We start from the raw sequence: 14,116 nt of genomic DNA on the forward strand, positions 1-14,116 counted from the left end.
TTGTGTTCCTCAGAACAGAGCCATGCCAGGTACTTGCTCAAATCACAAAGCTAAAACTCCTTTGATTTTCTCTCCAGTGACACAACTCATTGCACTACTCATCCTATAGCTCACCCCTTCAAGGGATCCTTTAAACTAGCTTATGACCCAGATGTGTTTCTATCCAACTCCTGAATTCAAGCCAGTGGTTCTTCCTGGCTACTATCTCAAACTCTGTCTGTTTGCAATAGTGTAACACAACCCTTGCCTTGCTTTTTACACTCCTAAATTAGTTTCATAATTTGTCCTTTCAATGCCTCCCTTTATTTCTGTATTCTAGAAATCTCTGTCACAAACACACATCCATGGGATTCACCATGGAATTCACTTGTTGATGGCAGAAGACAAGGCACTGAGACAAGCCCTCTCAGTGCTAGTCCTATACTCCTTGCAGCCTCTTTAGCCTGACAAGAAACCATCCCCTAAATTATTATTCTTTAAGCTCAGTCAGTTCCTAGGAAATTAAAATCATAAGAGCCTTAGTCACAGAACACACAGAATACAATCTGTATTGCTTCTCCTGGCTCTTGCCTACCCATGCTACTGTCAGGACTTACTGGCATCACTGCTGGAAAAGGAAGAAAACAAAGTTAACTTCAGGTTCCATCATAAACGTAAAGGAATTACTCAGGGGTGTGAATATTTCCTTTGATTTTCAGAAGAGTCAGATGGAGCCCATATCAAGCAGAGACAAATGTGATCTGTTCATGGAAGTTTTTAAGAGGGATATTGCATACTGCACAGGAATAAGTGTTTGAAAGTGGCTTGTAAAATATCACACAAGTTTTTCAACAGTGCAGTACATTAATAGCTCGACTACAGTGCTTTTGAAATCTACGGCATAGTTGCATGCATTATTTAACTGCCATACTTGTTTTTTGAATGAAAGACTCTCTTAATTCTTTGTTTCTTGGGACAGAAAACCCCAGAGCATCCAGTGAACTTGTATCATAAGTGGATGACAAAAGCACATCTGACTGCAAAGGCAAAAAGTATTCTGCCAAAAATCAGTGACTGACAAAACGTATTCCCATAAAGAAAAAGCTCTTTGGGTTAAAGCTACTCCAGGCATGCACAAAAACACATTAGTAGCATCTGTCAGTCCTATGAAATGCATTTTTAGCCTGGCTCCCTAAACAAACATGACATACACTATTGTAATGTCTGACTTTTAATAACCCTTGAAAGCTTTGGCCAGTTTAAAAAAAATGCGCAGAGTTATCAAGACATATCAAAGGTAGAACATAGCTAAGGCAGTTAGAAAAAGAGAAGCCCAAATTAGTGCTCCCACTGAAGAAAATATCTAGTTTTGGATCAGCATTTCCTCAAAGACAATGGTCACATAAAATCATCCACGTATGGTCAACAGACTTCCAAAAACCCACGGGTTAGGTGGTACCCAGTCAACATGGGAACCACGTGCCTGAATGGTTTAGGGAACCTAAGTGACCTAGGTTAGATGATAACTTGACCTAGAAGTGACTTTTTGGGGGAAAAAAAAAAAGCAGGAAACACTGCAATAGAAAAGGCTTCTTTCCAGTATGGTGAGGTTCTGGCAAAACTCAGGACCTGCCCGAGTCTGTGCATTACCCACCCTGTTAAAGGGGGAAACAGAATAGCAGCACATCTCAAAAAGGGGAAGAACAGAGAATGCTGAAGCAACATTGATGGGGAAAGTACTTAGCGAAGGAGGCAGCAGAAGAACTTATTGTGAGGAAAACAGTCAGGCTGCGCATCGGACAGCATAAGGACATCCCTCCAGGCTGATCCATGATTTCAAACAGTGAGCAAAATATGAATCCCTCGATTGTCCTGCACATCTCAGAATCAGATGGAAGGCACTGCATTACCTTTCTGACGTAAGAAACAGCATCTTCCTCCGTGTACACTTCTGCACTGACCCCCCCTCTCCTGCGTCGAGCTTTTACCACTGGGTTTGGAGGAGGAGGGGAAATCTCATCGTCATGAGAATCAGACTGGGAACTGGATTTCTGCCGAGCCAGTATTTGTTTGCATTCTTCCTGCAAAGCAAAACGAGACAATGAAACATCTCTTACCCGCGTAGCTAACTGGCTGGACACACTCAATTCACTCTTCTCTTACAGCTCTCAGCAGCCCCTTCCTTTCTACATTTGGATGATTGTCAAATTACCCACGTGTACCGCTGAAAGAAAATTAAAAATTTAATGTGAGCAGCATGAAGGGCTGACACTGACTTCAATGTGTGTACAAGTATCATCACGCCAATACTTGATCTGTTCCACTCTCACATGTAGTCGAAACCAATGTATTAAAAACTGCAGACACATCTTTGCAGCTACTCCTGGCTGAGAAAGCAAGAGAACAAGTCTCTTCTGCTTACTTCCCAACATCACAGATGTTATTTTCTCAGTTGGCTTGTACATATCTTTGCCTCTTGTACAGCGTATATATCAGAATTCACACATGAATATATTAGATAGGATTCTTCACCTTGCTCTGCTTTGCAGGCTTAATATCTCCAGGAAGAACAAAGATGCTCCCTACTCCAGAACTTCTGCCATATAAGAGATTCACAATCAAAGGGACTGCTTCCAAGCAAGTAAGATCCAAGATAGGCTCCAGAGGACTATGAAAAATGATGGCTGGCCGAGCATCAGCTGGCCCATAAGGTGGTTATTCTCCAAATTGCATGCTCATGGAATGGAGAATAAAACACAAAGGGAAGTCCCTGAAGAGATAGTAACAAGAGTAAGACACAGTATAGAAAACCTTCAAGAAAGGATGTCAGACTTGCAAGACATTGTCAGTTCATACCCTGAATTGTTTGACTTCTAAAGAATTGAGATAAACAAGGTTACCCGTAATTATATTTTCCCAGAGCCCCATCTCCTATTCTTCAGCTACCTGAAGATTCAAGGGATTCAAGCGAAAGCACATAGGAGTAAAATTCTCTTTGCATCATCCATGTCTATCAGCCAAAGCAATGGGAGTCTGTCTGCTCGTTCCCAGCCCACCTCCTCACCCCCAGGTATCATCTCAGCCTGACACCCTGCTCATAACACACCACACTGCCTCCGCTACTTCTGCGGTGCCTTCTCAGCTGGTTCCTTCCAGTTTTTGCTGACCCTGCCTAAGGCAGGGAAGAACTGGAGATGGGGTGGACCACATGTTCTGTATTCAGCTTGTCTGATACAGGAAACCGAAGGGCACGTGCAGGAGAGACAGGTGCATGTAAGGGGGCAAGCTGTCCCGTGCAGCAACAGTTCAGTAATTTTATTTGCTGACATCTGTTATATTGCCCATAGGCAAACCCACACCCTCATCGTCTCAGGGTTATGTTGATCGATGTACACGGAGCCAACTACCATCCAAACACTCCCTGAACAGCTCCAGCATTTTTGAGACGATTAAGACTAGCAACGTTGCAGACTACCCCAAAAAACCCGCAGTACTGCTGAGGTCCCTGCACACCCCAGGAAACCAGTGTTCCTCAGACAGGGATGCCAAAGCCTGGCTGCTGTCCTGCACTGCTAATTTCCAGTGAGACTTTCCAATCGGAGCCAATCATGGAGTCAGGGGAGGAGGGAGGATCTGGGAGCACCAGTGCGAGACGTGTGGCGGATTACCAACATAGCCAGTTGGTCTCACTGGCAGAGGAAATGAGTTATAGTTAACTCATCAGGTATGATACCAGAAAAGAGTGGTACAGAAAACTGGCGCAAGTTCACAATTTTTAAGCTTGCAAGAAAAACAGATGATTAATATATGTTTTTCCATTGATGTTTACAAATGTCTGACAAATCCAACCATGCCACTTGTCTTTTCTGGTCCTGTTCCAGTTTCTTTCCTCACCATCACTGACACCGCCACTCTCATTAACCTAAGGAGTCTGTAAGACCAATCTTTGCTGTATTATTGCTACTTGAAATGGCTAATTACCTAGTATTTTCCATGCTGCATAATTCAGAGTAACAAGTCACACACTTGTTTTGACAAAGGGACTACTGAAATATTTAAGAGACAAGCACAGAGATAAAATGTAGAGGGTTGGCTAAAGATCTGCCTTTTCAAGGTCCTGACCTGCCTCAGAAAGTGCCAAGTCCTTTCTGAATCAGTACTTTTTTTTTTTTTTAAATTGGGATTGAAATACTGCAGCTCCTGGGCCATAAGACAGTTCAGCTGGGTGCTGTAACCAAAAAAACAGAGAAGAAAAAAATATTTCAGACATATTAAATCCTTATTGAAGCTTCATTTCCAGTTCAAATTTCAAAGAGCAGCACTGGATATGTAACAAATGACTCAGCTAGATCTTCCTATCATGTAAGAAGTGCAAGTCCTATTTAAGCATTCCCATCAACTTCTTCCCTACTCCTCTCGGACTGTCTCTAGTTTAACTACAGTTACGTACTTGTAGAAACACAAACATGTAAAGTACAAATATGTGTGCTTCATATTATCATTGCAATTAACACCTAGTCTTCAAAACCAAACCTATGACTGCGGAATTTCAAATATTACTGGCTATTGCAGCTTATGTATCTCTTTGACAGTGTTAATGTCTCTGTTTATAATAAATGAACACAACCAAATGCACCTTCTTCATAAGCTTAACGGAAAAATAACAAAGACCTTTCTGGAGAGTAAGCAGCTGAAAGTTCACTGAAAGGTAACTACAACAAGAAGGCAGTCAGGTAACTAGTTAATGGTATGCAGCACTTCCACAGTTCTTCTTACACACAGCATATTTACTCACAGAGAAGAGTAGCAGTTTGCCCCATTTGAATATCAAACACACACTTCTTTTTCAGTACACATGGTATAAAATGCAGTTCCAAGGAACTAAGAAATATTATCTCCTCTGCCCCAGCACAGATTTATACATGAAAGAAAGCCCAATGAGATAAAATTAATATCACAAAGCATGCTCTTTAAACCCGAATACCTTTTAAAGCCAAAAAGACATTAAAGGATTATAAAAGTGAGTTACCATATGATTCATTTTAAAAGGAAGTCTCTTCGCTACAAACTCCTTTTATATAAACAGCAGATAGTTGACTGGCTGGCTTTTCCATATGCCTCTATTTGTAGTCTAGGTAGGATTTCCATTACTGAACTCGAGTGCCTTTTGAAAATAAAAGCATATGCACTGTCCTGGGTTAAGCTTTCAAAAAGCCATCTTCCATATATCCTGGGGTAAAACTGCACAAATACAGCAAATACTTTAAAGGAGGAGTGGACCCTCTGAAGAATAGTTCTTCAAACACTCATCTCCAGACATAGCTTGATGTGAACGCTTGTGCAGAACTCACTTTCAAGTAAACACCTCACCATCTTTTGTTGTCATGACAACAAGCAATCTCATTCTCTGTTTGGATGGCACAGATAATTCACAATCATATTGCCCACTTATGTCCACCTTAAAATGAGAAAACCCACAGAAGGCGCAATTGCAAAACAGCATAATTGCATTTGAGCAAGCCCCAGTGAGGATCTTGTTCTTCCCTTCACACCAGTATCTGCACTGTCTTCAGTGGAGATGCTCCCGACTTGCAGGACATGTAGGGTCTGATCCAGTTATCCACAGTCCAGTGCCATTTTGGGTGACCTTGCTCAGCTTTCAGCTGCCCGCTGAGGAGGACACGAGTCTCCTGCTGTCCTGTGTCACATCTACCAGGCGCACTGGACTCCACAAATAATTTAGGGAGTCTTAAATGGCAGTAGGGGATGACATGTGCACCACTGACCGAAGTCTCCAGCGTCACTGCCACAGTCCAATACAACAATATATTAACACCCCCCAGATCTACAAACCAACATTGCCCTATATCATATCATATATACACAACCCAATCCTATTCTATTCACACCGCGTCGCAACTGACCGAAAACCCAGCTAAAGTTGTGAACAGAAGCCTTTCCTGGGATTTCCGGGGGAGATGGATGGTGAAACTGCAATATCCATTACTCAGTGATACTAAACTCAAATGAAAAGAAAGAACCAATAAATACAACTGCAGTGACCCATTTATCTTTTGAATGTTCACCTTCGGCTAAGACATTTGTGCTACAAGAGGCTGAGGTATATAACACAGGAATTTAACATGCTGTCCTCAGCGTACCGGGTCACTGCCTTTCCCGATTATTGTTTCTGTGAGTTTTTAATGAGTTTAAACACCGCAAGTGAAGCAGCTACAATGCCAAGACAGTTTTTAGGTTTATCCTCCCTTTCAGACTGCTGCTGAAGAGCACACACACTTCCTGACCCAGAAGCTTTCTTCTCTACCAGCTGGAGCATTTCCAAACAGAAATTCATTTCCAGCAGTTCCTCTCCTGGTCTCCCCTTTCAGGCATTGTCACGACCTGGAAACTCAGACACTTCAGCTGAAGGAAGGATGGTACCTAAGAAGGCTCCAAATCACTGTGTGGCTTTACAACAACAACCCAGGGAGACTTTTAAAAGCAAGTCATCCATTCGGTATCGCTGCTCTCCATCTCTGCTCCTACAATTTATTCATTGCATTCAAAAGCAAGAACACCAGGTACATTTTAAATTAAACACTTTTTGGTTTTTTTTTTTCCTCAAGCACACTCCTAAAGTTTTCTACAGGCAGATCTGGAATCTGCTTTCTATTTATCCACAGAAAATGAGGAGGGTAGTTCACGCACAAGTAACTAATCTCTCTTTGCAATGGAATTGACCCAGAGGAGATGTTCTCAATACAGGAAGGTTTCTAACACAGCCCCATCACTCCTGGAGGCTGACACAATGATTTATAGCAACTAATAAAGGCCAAAGGCAAAGCACTCCGCTTTGTTGGAAGCACAGGACTGACTGATGCTATCACTGAAAGCAGGAGAAACTTGGGAGGTCTTAATGTCCCTTCCAGTCTTGTCTTTGTGATGCTGGACAACTCTGCTATCTTTATGATCGTTCAGCCTTGTAATTGGAGACTTTTCATAGAATCCCAACTATTGTTCCACTGCCTTCCTGATGTGAAACGCCAGCTTCTCTTCTACAGCATCACTAAGAAGTATCTTCAACATCCACCCCTCTGTTAACATATTTATCCACTCCGCAGTTATCCACTGCTTTGATTACTACTGCTGTGTCCTCGGTGGCCTCTCTGCATCTCAGTTCCTTCCCAATTGCCAATCTAGGAAAAATTCTCCTGCCAAAAATCCGCCTACTCTTCTGCTGCTCTGACTGCATCGCTCGCCTTCTTGAGTCCTTTTACTGGCATCCTATTACCTCCTGCAACATGTTAATAATTCTTGACTTCCCCTCCCGTGTTTTGCAGTATCTCAACACATCGCCACCTCTTTCCTACTTTCTTACATACGCCTCACAGTAAAGTAAGAGAGGCTATGACACAAAACATAGAGCATATATTTGGTACTTAAAAGCTTCTGCAAAGAGAACCAAAGACAACACTTTCAATTTTTAAAATCCAGCCAAATAACAATGTATGCATGAATACCTTGTATTAGAAGAAACAGAAAAGCTCTATTTCTACTAGACAAATACAATTTAAACTACAATACTAAATATTACACCATATTTTTCAGCAACAACCAGAACACCTAAGTCACTGTGAAGTTTTTAATCACTGGATATGTAATGCCAAAGCTGCTTATTTGCTTTTTATTCCAGCCTTGTAACACAGCAGATCCTTAATGCAAGGGAAATGCCACCAGTCTCAGTGAGGCTTACATGTAAGAGGCAGAAAGGGACCATCAGAGCACAGAAGGAGATAGTGGATGATTGAGGTTGTCAGCAATGAGGGAATCATAAATGCTGGCATGTCATTTTGCTCCTTAAAACACTTCTGTTGTGCAGGCCCCTTACATGTAGAAGCATACTGATGCCCTTAGATCAAACGTGCTGTTGGCAGCAAGGACAGTTATTCAGAATCTTGTGTTCCCTCAGTCACTTCAGAGGGAAAATCATCTCTACAACGTTTCTACATTTTCTACTCTTCCATAAAATTCTACTCAATTTATTCTCTTTTCTAAAAAATTATCTGATGTTAATACACATATGAAAATTAAAAAAAAAAAAAAAAAAAAAAAAAAAAAAAAATGCTGCAGTCAGCTGGGGCAAAATATATATGTGTACCTGTTCCTGGCTGTAAAGGTCCATAAGCATCAGGAGCTTTCCCAAAGTCTGTTGTGATCTGATGAAATCTGCCATCGAACAGTGCTTGACCCAGCACCATTTTTAACCTTACACAAATCTGGCGAGGTATTTCACTCGTGTTTAAAGCCAAGTATAAACCTGTTTCTTTAAAGCCACTCGGATGCTTAAAGATTAACATGGATTAAGTATGCTGATGAATGTAAAACATGATAGTTTGAGATGTGAAACACAGACAACATCCAACTTCCCTTCTCGTTCCATCACTGCATTCCATTGTTGGTTTTGACTTTGACGAAAGCTACTCGCACTTGTAGATGGACAAAGTAAACAGGGAGCAGAGCGAGGCTCTAACAGGTTCTGCTCAAGCTTGTAAGAGCACAGCTTCACTTACAGCTAATTTTATTTCTCAGAAAAAACTTTTTTCTCTTTCTGCTCTTAGCCCGTTCATCCTCCACCCTTCCCTAAACCTCCTGTGCTAAGGAAAAGTTGCCTGAGGGGCCTTAAAAATTCACCTAGTTTTGCCTTTACCTGTTCCAAGAAAACTGCCACCTCTCATAATGCTGCCTGTGGCTGACTACAGCAATCACAGAGGACTGTCAGGGCTCCTTTTCCTCCAGCGCTCTCCAGAACTGGTATCAGAGGAGTGGCAGGAGCAGAGCGCCGAAGCCCACTCAGAACCGCAGTCACACAGCGAGGGCACGCGGTGCTCCCACCGCAGCGCTGCTATTAGCGTCTCGGGTAGCTCAGGCATGTTCCCACATGCTTTAGCAACGTTTCTGACCACGGGCAGATACCAGCCGACTGCTTCACAGGCTTTGAAAGATACAGAAATACTTGTTGTATTTAGTCTTTATCGAACTGCTTAGTTAATGCATTTTTTGGATAGTTTTTCCTCTGTATAGTTTTCCTTCCAATCGATAACCTCTCCCCAGCTTATCTCCAAGGGATTAGTTATACTTTGCATAATCACCTGAACTTACAAGAATGAATTTCATTGTTTTGGCCAGGTTCTGGTGGAAATTATTGATTGGAAAGTTTCTTGTTGTGACGGAAGGTAAATATTGAGAGACACTGCTGCTGCAGAAGAAAAGCCTGGTGCTTTGGTGCCCTAAAACTTTTGGTTCTGAAACCAAACAAATAAAATGTATTTTACAAACAGTGAATGAAGTTTTTGTTTACTACACACTTCCTTTTCAGCGCTAGTTTACCGCAAACCTGTCAGTCAAATGCCTCTATTTTTCTGCCCAGGTCTGTGTGCAATCCTGTCCAGTATCACCAGGTGGAGCTACGCAGATAATCTCATTTTGCTTTATTTAATTAAGACGGTAGACTCCAGGTTGTTCTAAAACTCTGGTTTTGGATGGTACCTGAAAACATACAGCATCAGCCTGGGTCCATAAAACCACCGCCAGCCCACAGCAATCCCAGAGAGCAAGTTCAGCATGTGCAGGACGGTATTTCTCGTTTGTGCACAGGACAACAGAAAGGACCAGGAGAGGGCTCAGGTCCAGAAGGTATCAGCAAAGGCCACCTGGCTCAGCCAGCAAAACCACTGCTCTGAAACACACTGCATGCAAAATGGCTTCAGCAAAGTACTTAGTAATGCCTAGATATATCCTGCAGGTTCCTGCTGCTTCCCCTCCTTTGGTGCCATTTTCTTCATTAGTTCTACTCTTTATCATAATTTTTTTTTTGTGCTGAACAACAGCCTAGCTTAGCCTGGCAAGAACAACTTCACCTTTGATCACACAATCACGGCTCTAAACTGCCTGACAATAATGAAAGCTTTGCAGTCTCAATATAGTTGAAAATACAAAGCTTTGCCTGTAACTTCTTAGTAATTCACTTTTTTCATAACATAAGAACCAGAGATAAAAGATGGGCTCCCCATTTCTTCTGCTATGCTTTTTTCAGCCCACAAGTAAACAGGACCTAATTACAGCTGTTAAAATAATGCCACAGTTTCTTAGCTAACATCTATCCCCTGCTCTAAAAATGCCAATTAATACCCCTAAGGGAAAGGTTTTCCTCACCCCATCCTCCAGTAAGAAGTCCTGTACAGTCACAGGGAAATTTTTAAAAGCTCAGGTATCTACACTGTTCTCAACTCTCTTCTGTGCCCAATGGAACGTTAGAGATTTTTACAAAGTAACTGTTAACGGGAGCAGAGCAGATGTCACCTTGAAGTCTGCAGGTCACGGCAAAGAAAAACTGACTTGCAAACTTCACAATATAGAAACTTAGGCTGATTCCCAGCAATTACTGGCAACTTAAGACAAGCAGGTCCTGCCAGTATTAAGTGAACAGAAAAAACATCTATTAAAGTTCTCCTACAATTATCTTCAGAGTCATGTTTTTAAATATTGTACTTGACACAAATAAGCTGCAAACTTAGAAGGGCATCGGGCGTTTCTTTCTAAGCTTGGCACTTCTCCAGCAGAAAACGGGGACTGCAGAATCAAACACCAAGCCTCAATCTCTAGCACTTTATTTGTAAGTATTTTTTCATGTTCTCACTTTATGGCCCTCTCGGGCCACGTCTATACCATGAAATGAAAAATGGTCCAGCCGTAGATCTGAGCACTAGCCCAAGACAGCCCACATCCCTCAGCTATTAGCTCATTCCCTGGCTCTCTTCTGAGCCGTCCGGATTGACTCCGGCCAAAACAAACCTGTTTCTAGACGTGCTAGACCTAAGAATTATATTTGGGGCCAGTTAGTGTCGTGGGGTCAGGGGTCAGTCCCTGGCCCTTTTTCATTTTGCAGTACAGATGTAGGCTGAAGGCAGTGGACCCAGCTCTAAAGTCATCAGAAGGGGAGAAGCATTCATGGTCTGATCCTGAGATGACGATAAAGCTTGTCTTTCTGAGTTGATTTCATGAGATGTAGTTAAGAATTAGCCAAACAAATTTTTTTGGTATTCACCTCTGAGATAGCTCTAGCACACTGATGCAGATTCAGCTCTACACGTTTTCCATAAACTCCTTGTTTAACCACTTGAAAAATTACCCACTCCTCATCTCTAAACTGCCCACATGATTTTTTGGCAGATAAATCACAATTCTACTGCTCTCTTCAGTGAAATGTGGTGTCTATTTTAAAGAGTTTGGAAAACAAGCCCAAAATACCACACTTTGGTGGAAAAATCCATGACTTTGTTTAGAAAATCGTGCTTAATCAAGATTTTCCCTCCTTTCCCTGCGCAGGACCATAATTAAGGGAGCTAATAGCAAATGTGCCATATCAGTAACAAATCATATTGCTCATTTACATACAAAAATCCAACAGGAATTGCTAAATTCACACTTCTATTAAGATTCTTCAAAGTACCTGCGTATGACAAGTGTCTCCCAAAAACAGGATAATGAAATGACTCGTCTCTCTTCACAAGCCTTCCTTCACATGTTATGCAACCGACCAAGCCATAACACTATCCTACAGCAGAAAATCCTCCACGGTGCAGTTCATCTCGAGATAGTCCTCAGAGATGACTGAGCAAGGAAGTCAAACTGTAGGAACAAGAATTCTAGAAACCTCCAGAAGCCTTTCAACTCAGCAGGCTTCGCTCTCAGGCTGCTCTACAGAGTCAGCGGCAAGATTGCCTCCTTCCACACTAAGCATGATATTTAATGAATTTGATGCCTTGAGACTGGCTGTTTATAAATAATCTCCTTTCATTTTGAAACAAGCAATATCCACCAGTTTCTGTGTTTGTATCTTGATCCATATCCTGCTACAGAACTCCGGTATCTGCTGTTCTTTGGGAAATAGCAGGAGAAAAGAACATGGGATTTCTCAAGGGTACGAACTGCCTTCCTGTCTCAGTTCTGTGTACTGGTCAATAAACTGTGTTTAGATCGATAAAGCCAAACCCCCTCATACAACAACTCGAGCAATCCCACTGGCTACGTGGAATATTCTAAAATACTACAGCATATTTTAACCATTTTTCCAAATGGTTTCCAAATGGTTTCCATTTTTCCTGGCTATCCTTGCCAGGAAGCCCAGAATTGCACACATTAAGATGAGTAACAATGACACGATAACGGAAATTCAACAGATTTGACTCTCTTGAAGCACTTCTTGGCTCTCAGAAGTCTAGAACATGCAGAACTAAGATTTTTTTTTTTAATAAGCATTACAATTAAAAAACATCTTGTACTTCCTACTGCTCCTTGATGTTCCAAGCATTCTCACTGGGCTTCCACCAAAATGCAATGTTTCTATTTTTTTCAAATCTGGCACATATTCAGCTATACAAAAATGTATCTGAAAGGCAGACAGTGAGATGTGTGAAATGTTTATGTCACCTGTAATACATCAGCTGTATGTATTGTTCAGTAGTTATTCTTGATCTGTCCTCACAAAACGATGCCTCTAGAAGGAAAAAACTACATAAAACTCATACCTAAACCCTACAGACTTTAGACTCTCTCTTCAAAAGAAGCCAATAACATTATTCTTAAACTAAGAATACAAATAAAATCTCTGAGAGACTGAGGACTGCTGTAACCAACAACTTGCAGCCCTCTGCTCCCATTTATTTCTGGAGGAATCCCATCCCCAGAGAAAAGTTGTGCTCACAGAACACGCACTTCCCGCAAGACCCACCCCTAGGCTTTAGGAAGAATTTGTCTGGGGATGTTTTAAAGCGTCTCCCCTCTACGCTGCTTTTCACAGTGCAAGAAGTCCCTCTGAACGCATCTCGTGTTGGAGGATCCTGGGACAAACAATGAGGCGGGGGAGAGCAGTAAAATTAAGTGGCAAACTGTTCAGTGGTTTTCAGATCTTGCTGCTCCTCGATGCTGCTCAGTTTTAGGGGATTGGAAAACCACATCACTTGACGCTGGAATAAACAGGGAACAGCACCTTTTACTCTCGCAGGCAGGTTCTTCCCATAGATGAAAGTTCAGGACACCAGGTATCATAACACAAAGTACGCTTGCAACTCTCTGGGTCATTTTTAACAAGTGCAGTTTGATAAGAAATTATCATCTTGGTGTCATGCACAAAAGATTCTACACAATAGACAATATTTGTAGTAGACATCAGCAAATAAAGGGCTGGGGTTTTTCTTCTAACAGCCTGGTTTACACCAGTAGCCTGATAATTTAATATCTAAAAGGAAAAATGTATCAAAATATTTGAAACTTTTTAAATTATTTTTTTCAGTTTAAAAATGGAAAGTCACCTGAAAATCACTGACCTTTTCTAATTTTTCAAAGTGTTCTCTGAGGAACTTCATGGGTCGGTCTGGCTTTGCTATGCAAAGGTTTACAATGCACTCTTTTAAAATCTGTTGGATGTTGTGCTTCTGAACGTAGAGTTCACATCCCTTCAGGCTCTCATCTTCTTCCACACTGCAGGAAGAAGCAGCAGCCATCTTCAGGCTTGTAAACAGAAAACAGACCTAGGTAAGAAAATGGTGCAAGACAGAGATAAGAGACAGCTCTCAAATCCTTTGTCAGGCATCTACAGAAGCAAAGACACTTCAATACTGCCTGTTGCCTACTCAAGAGCTATCAATTTTGAACCTTTTCACGTTCTGGGGTTATATGTGGAAATGCTGAACTGTGTCATCTTTGTACGATCAACATACCAGTAAGTAAAGAAAGAACATTTTAACTCCTAGACAGGGGTCAACCTTCGGAAATAACAGTGCAATTAATCATATAGGACCACAGTTTCAAAGACAGCTATTAAACGACGGCGTAAAGCCTGGCTTTTCTATTCCCCTGAGGACTTCCTCCCCGTCACCAGAAACCCAGTTTTCTGCAATAGAAGGATTTTTAGTGATTTTGAACATTTCCCCCTTTCACAGCGAACGACCCTTCTCGGTCCCGGAGGAGATGGGGAGGAGGGGGCAGAGCCGCCCAAACGGGTTCGGTAACCGGGGAGAAAACAACCCCCCGAACCCTCTTTATTTCCCACAGCGAGCAAATGACCGCTCCAATGCAA

General features: G+C 41.9%; 1 protein-coding gene across 1 annotated transcript in view; it reads right to left on the bottom strand.

The window, feature by feature from the left end:
• Nucleotides 1-13,541, bottom strand: part of PRKAR1B (protein kinase, cAMP-dependent, regulatory, type I, beta) — a 92,994-nt gene extending 79,453 nt beyond the window's left edge. The window contains exons 1-2 of the mRNA XM_010143743.1: nucleotides 13,365-13,541; nucleotides 1,890-2,060 (exon numbers count right to left, since the gene is read on the bottom strand). Of these exons, the coding sequence (XP_010142045.1) occupies nucleotides 1,890-2,060; nucleotides 13,365-13,541 (348 nt within the window). The remainder of the gene's footprint in view (nucleotides 1-1,889; nucleotides 2,061-13,364) is intronic.
• Nucleotides 13,542-14,116: the final 575 nt, after the last annotated feature.

This window comes from Buceros rhinoceros, unplaced genomic scaffold (assembly GCF_000710305.1).
Source record: "Buceros rhinoceros silvestris isolate BGI_N320 unplaced genomic scaffold, ASM71030v1 scaffold17729, whole genome shotgun sequence".
In the NCBI taxonomy this organism is placed as follows: Eukaryota; Metazoa; Chordata; class Aves; order Bucerotiformes; family Bucerotidae; genus Buceros; species Buceros rhinoceros.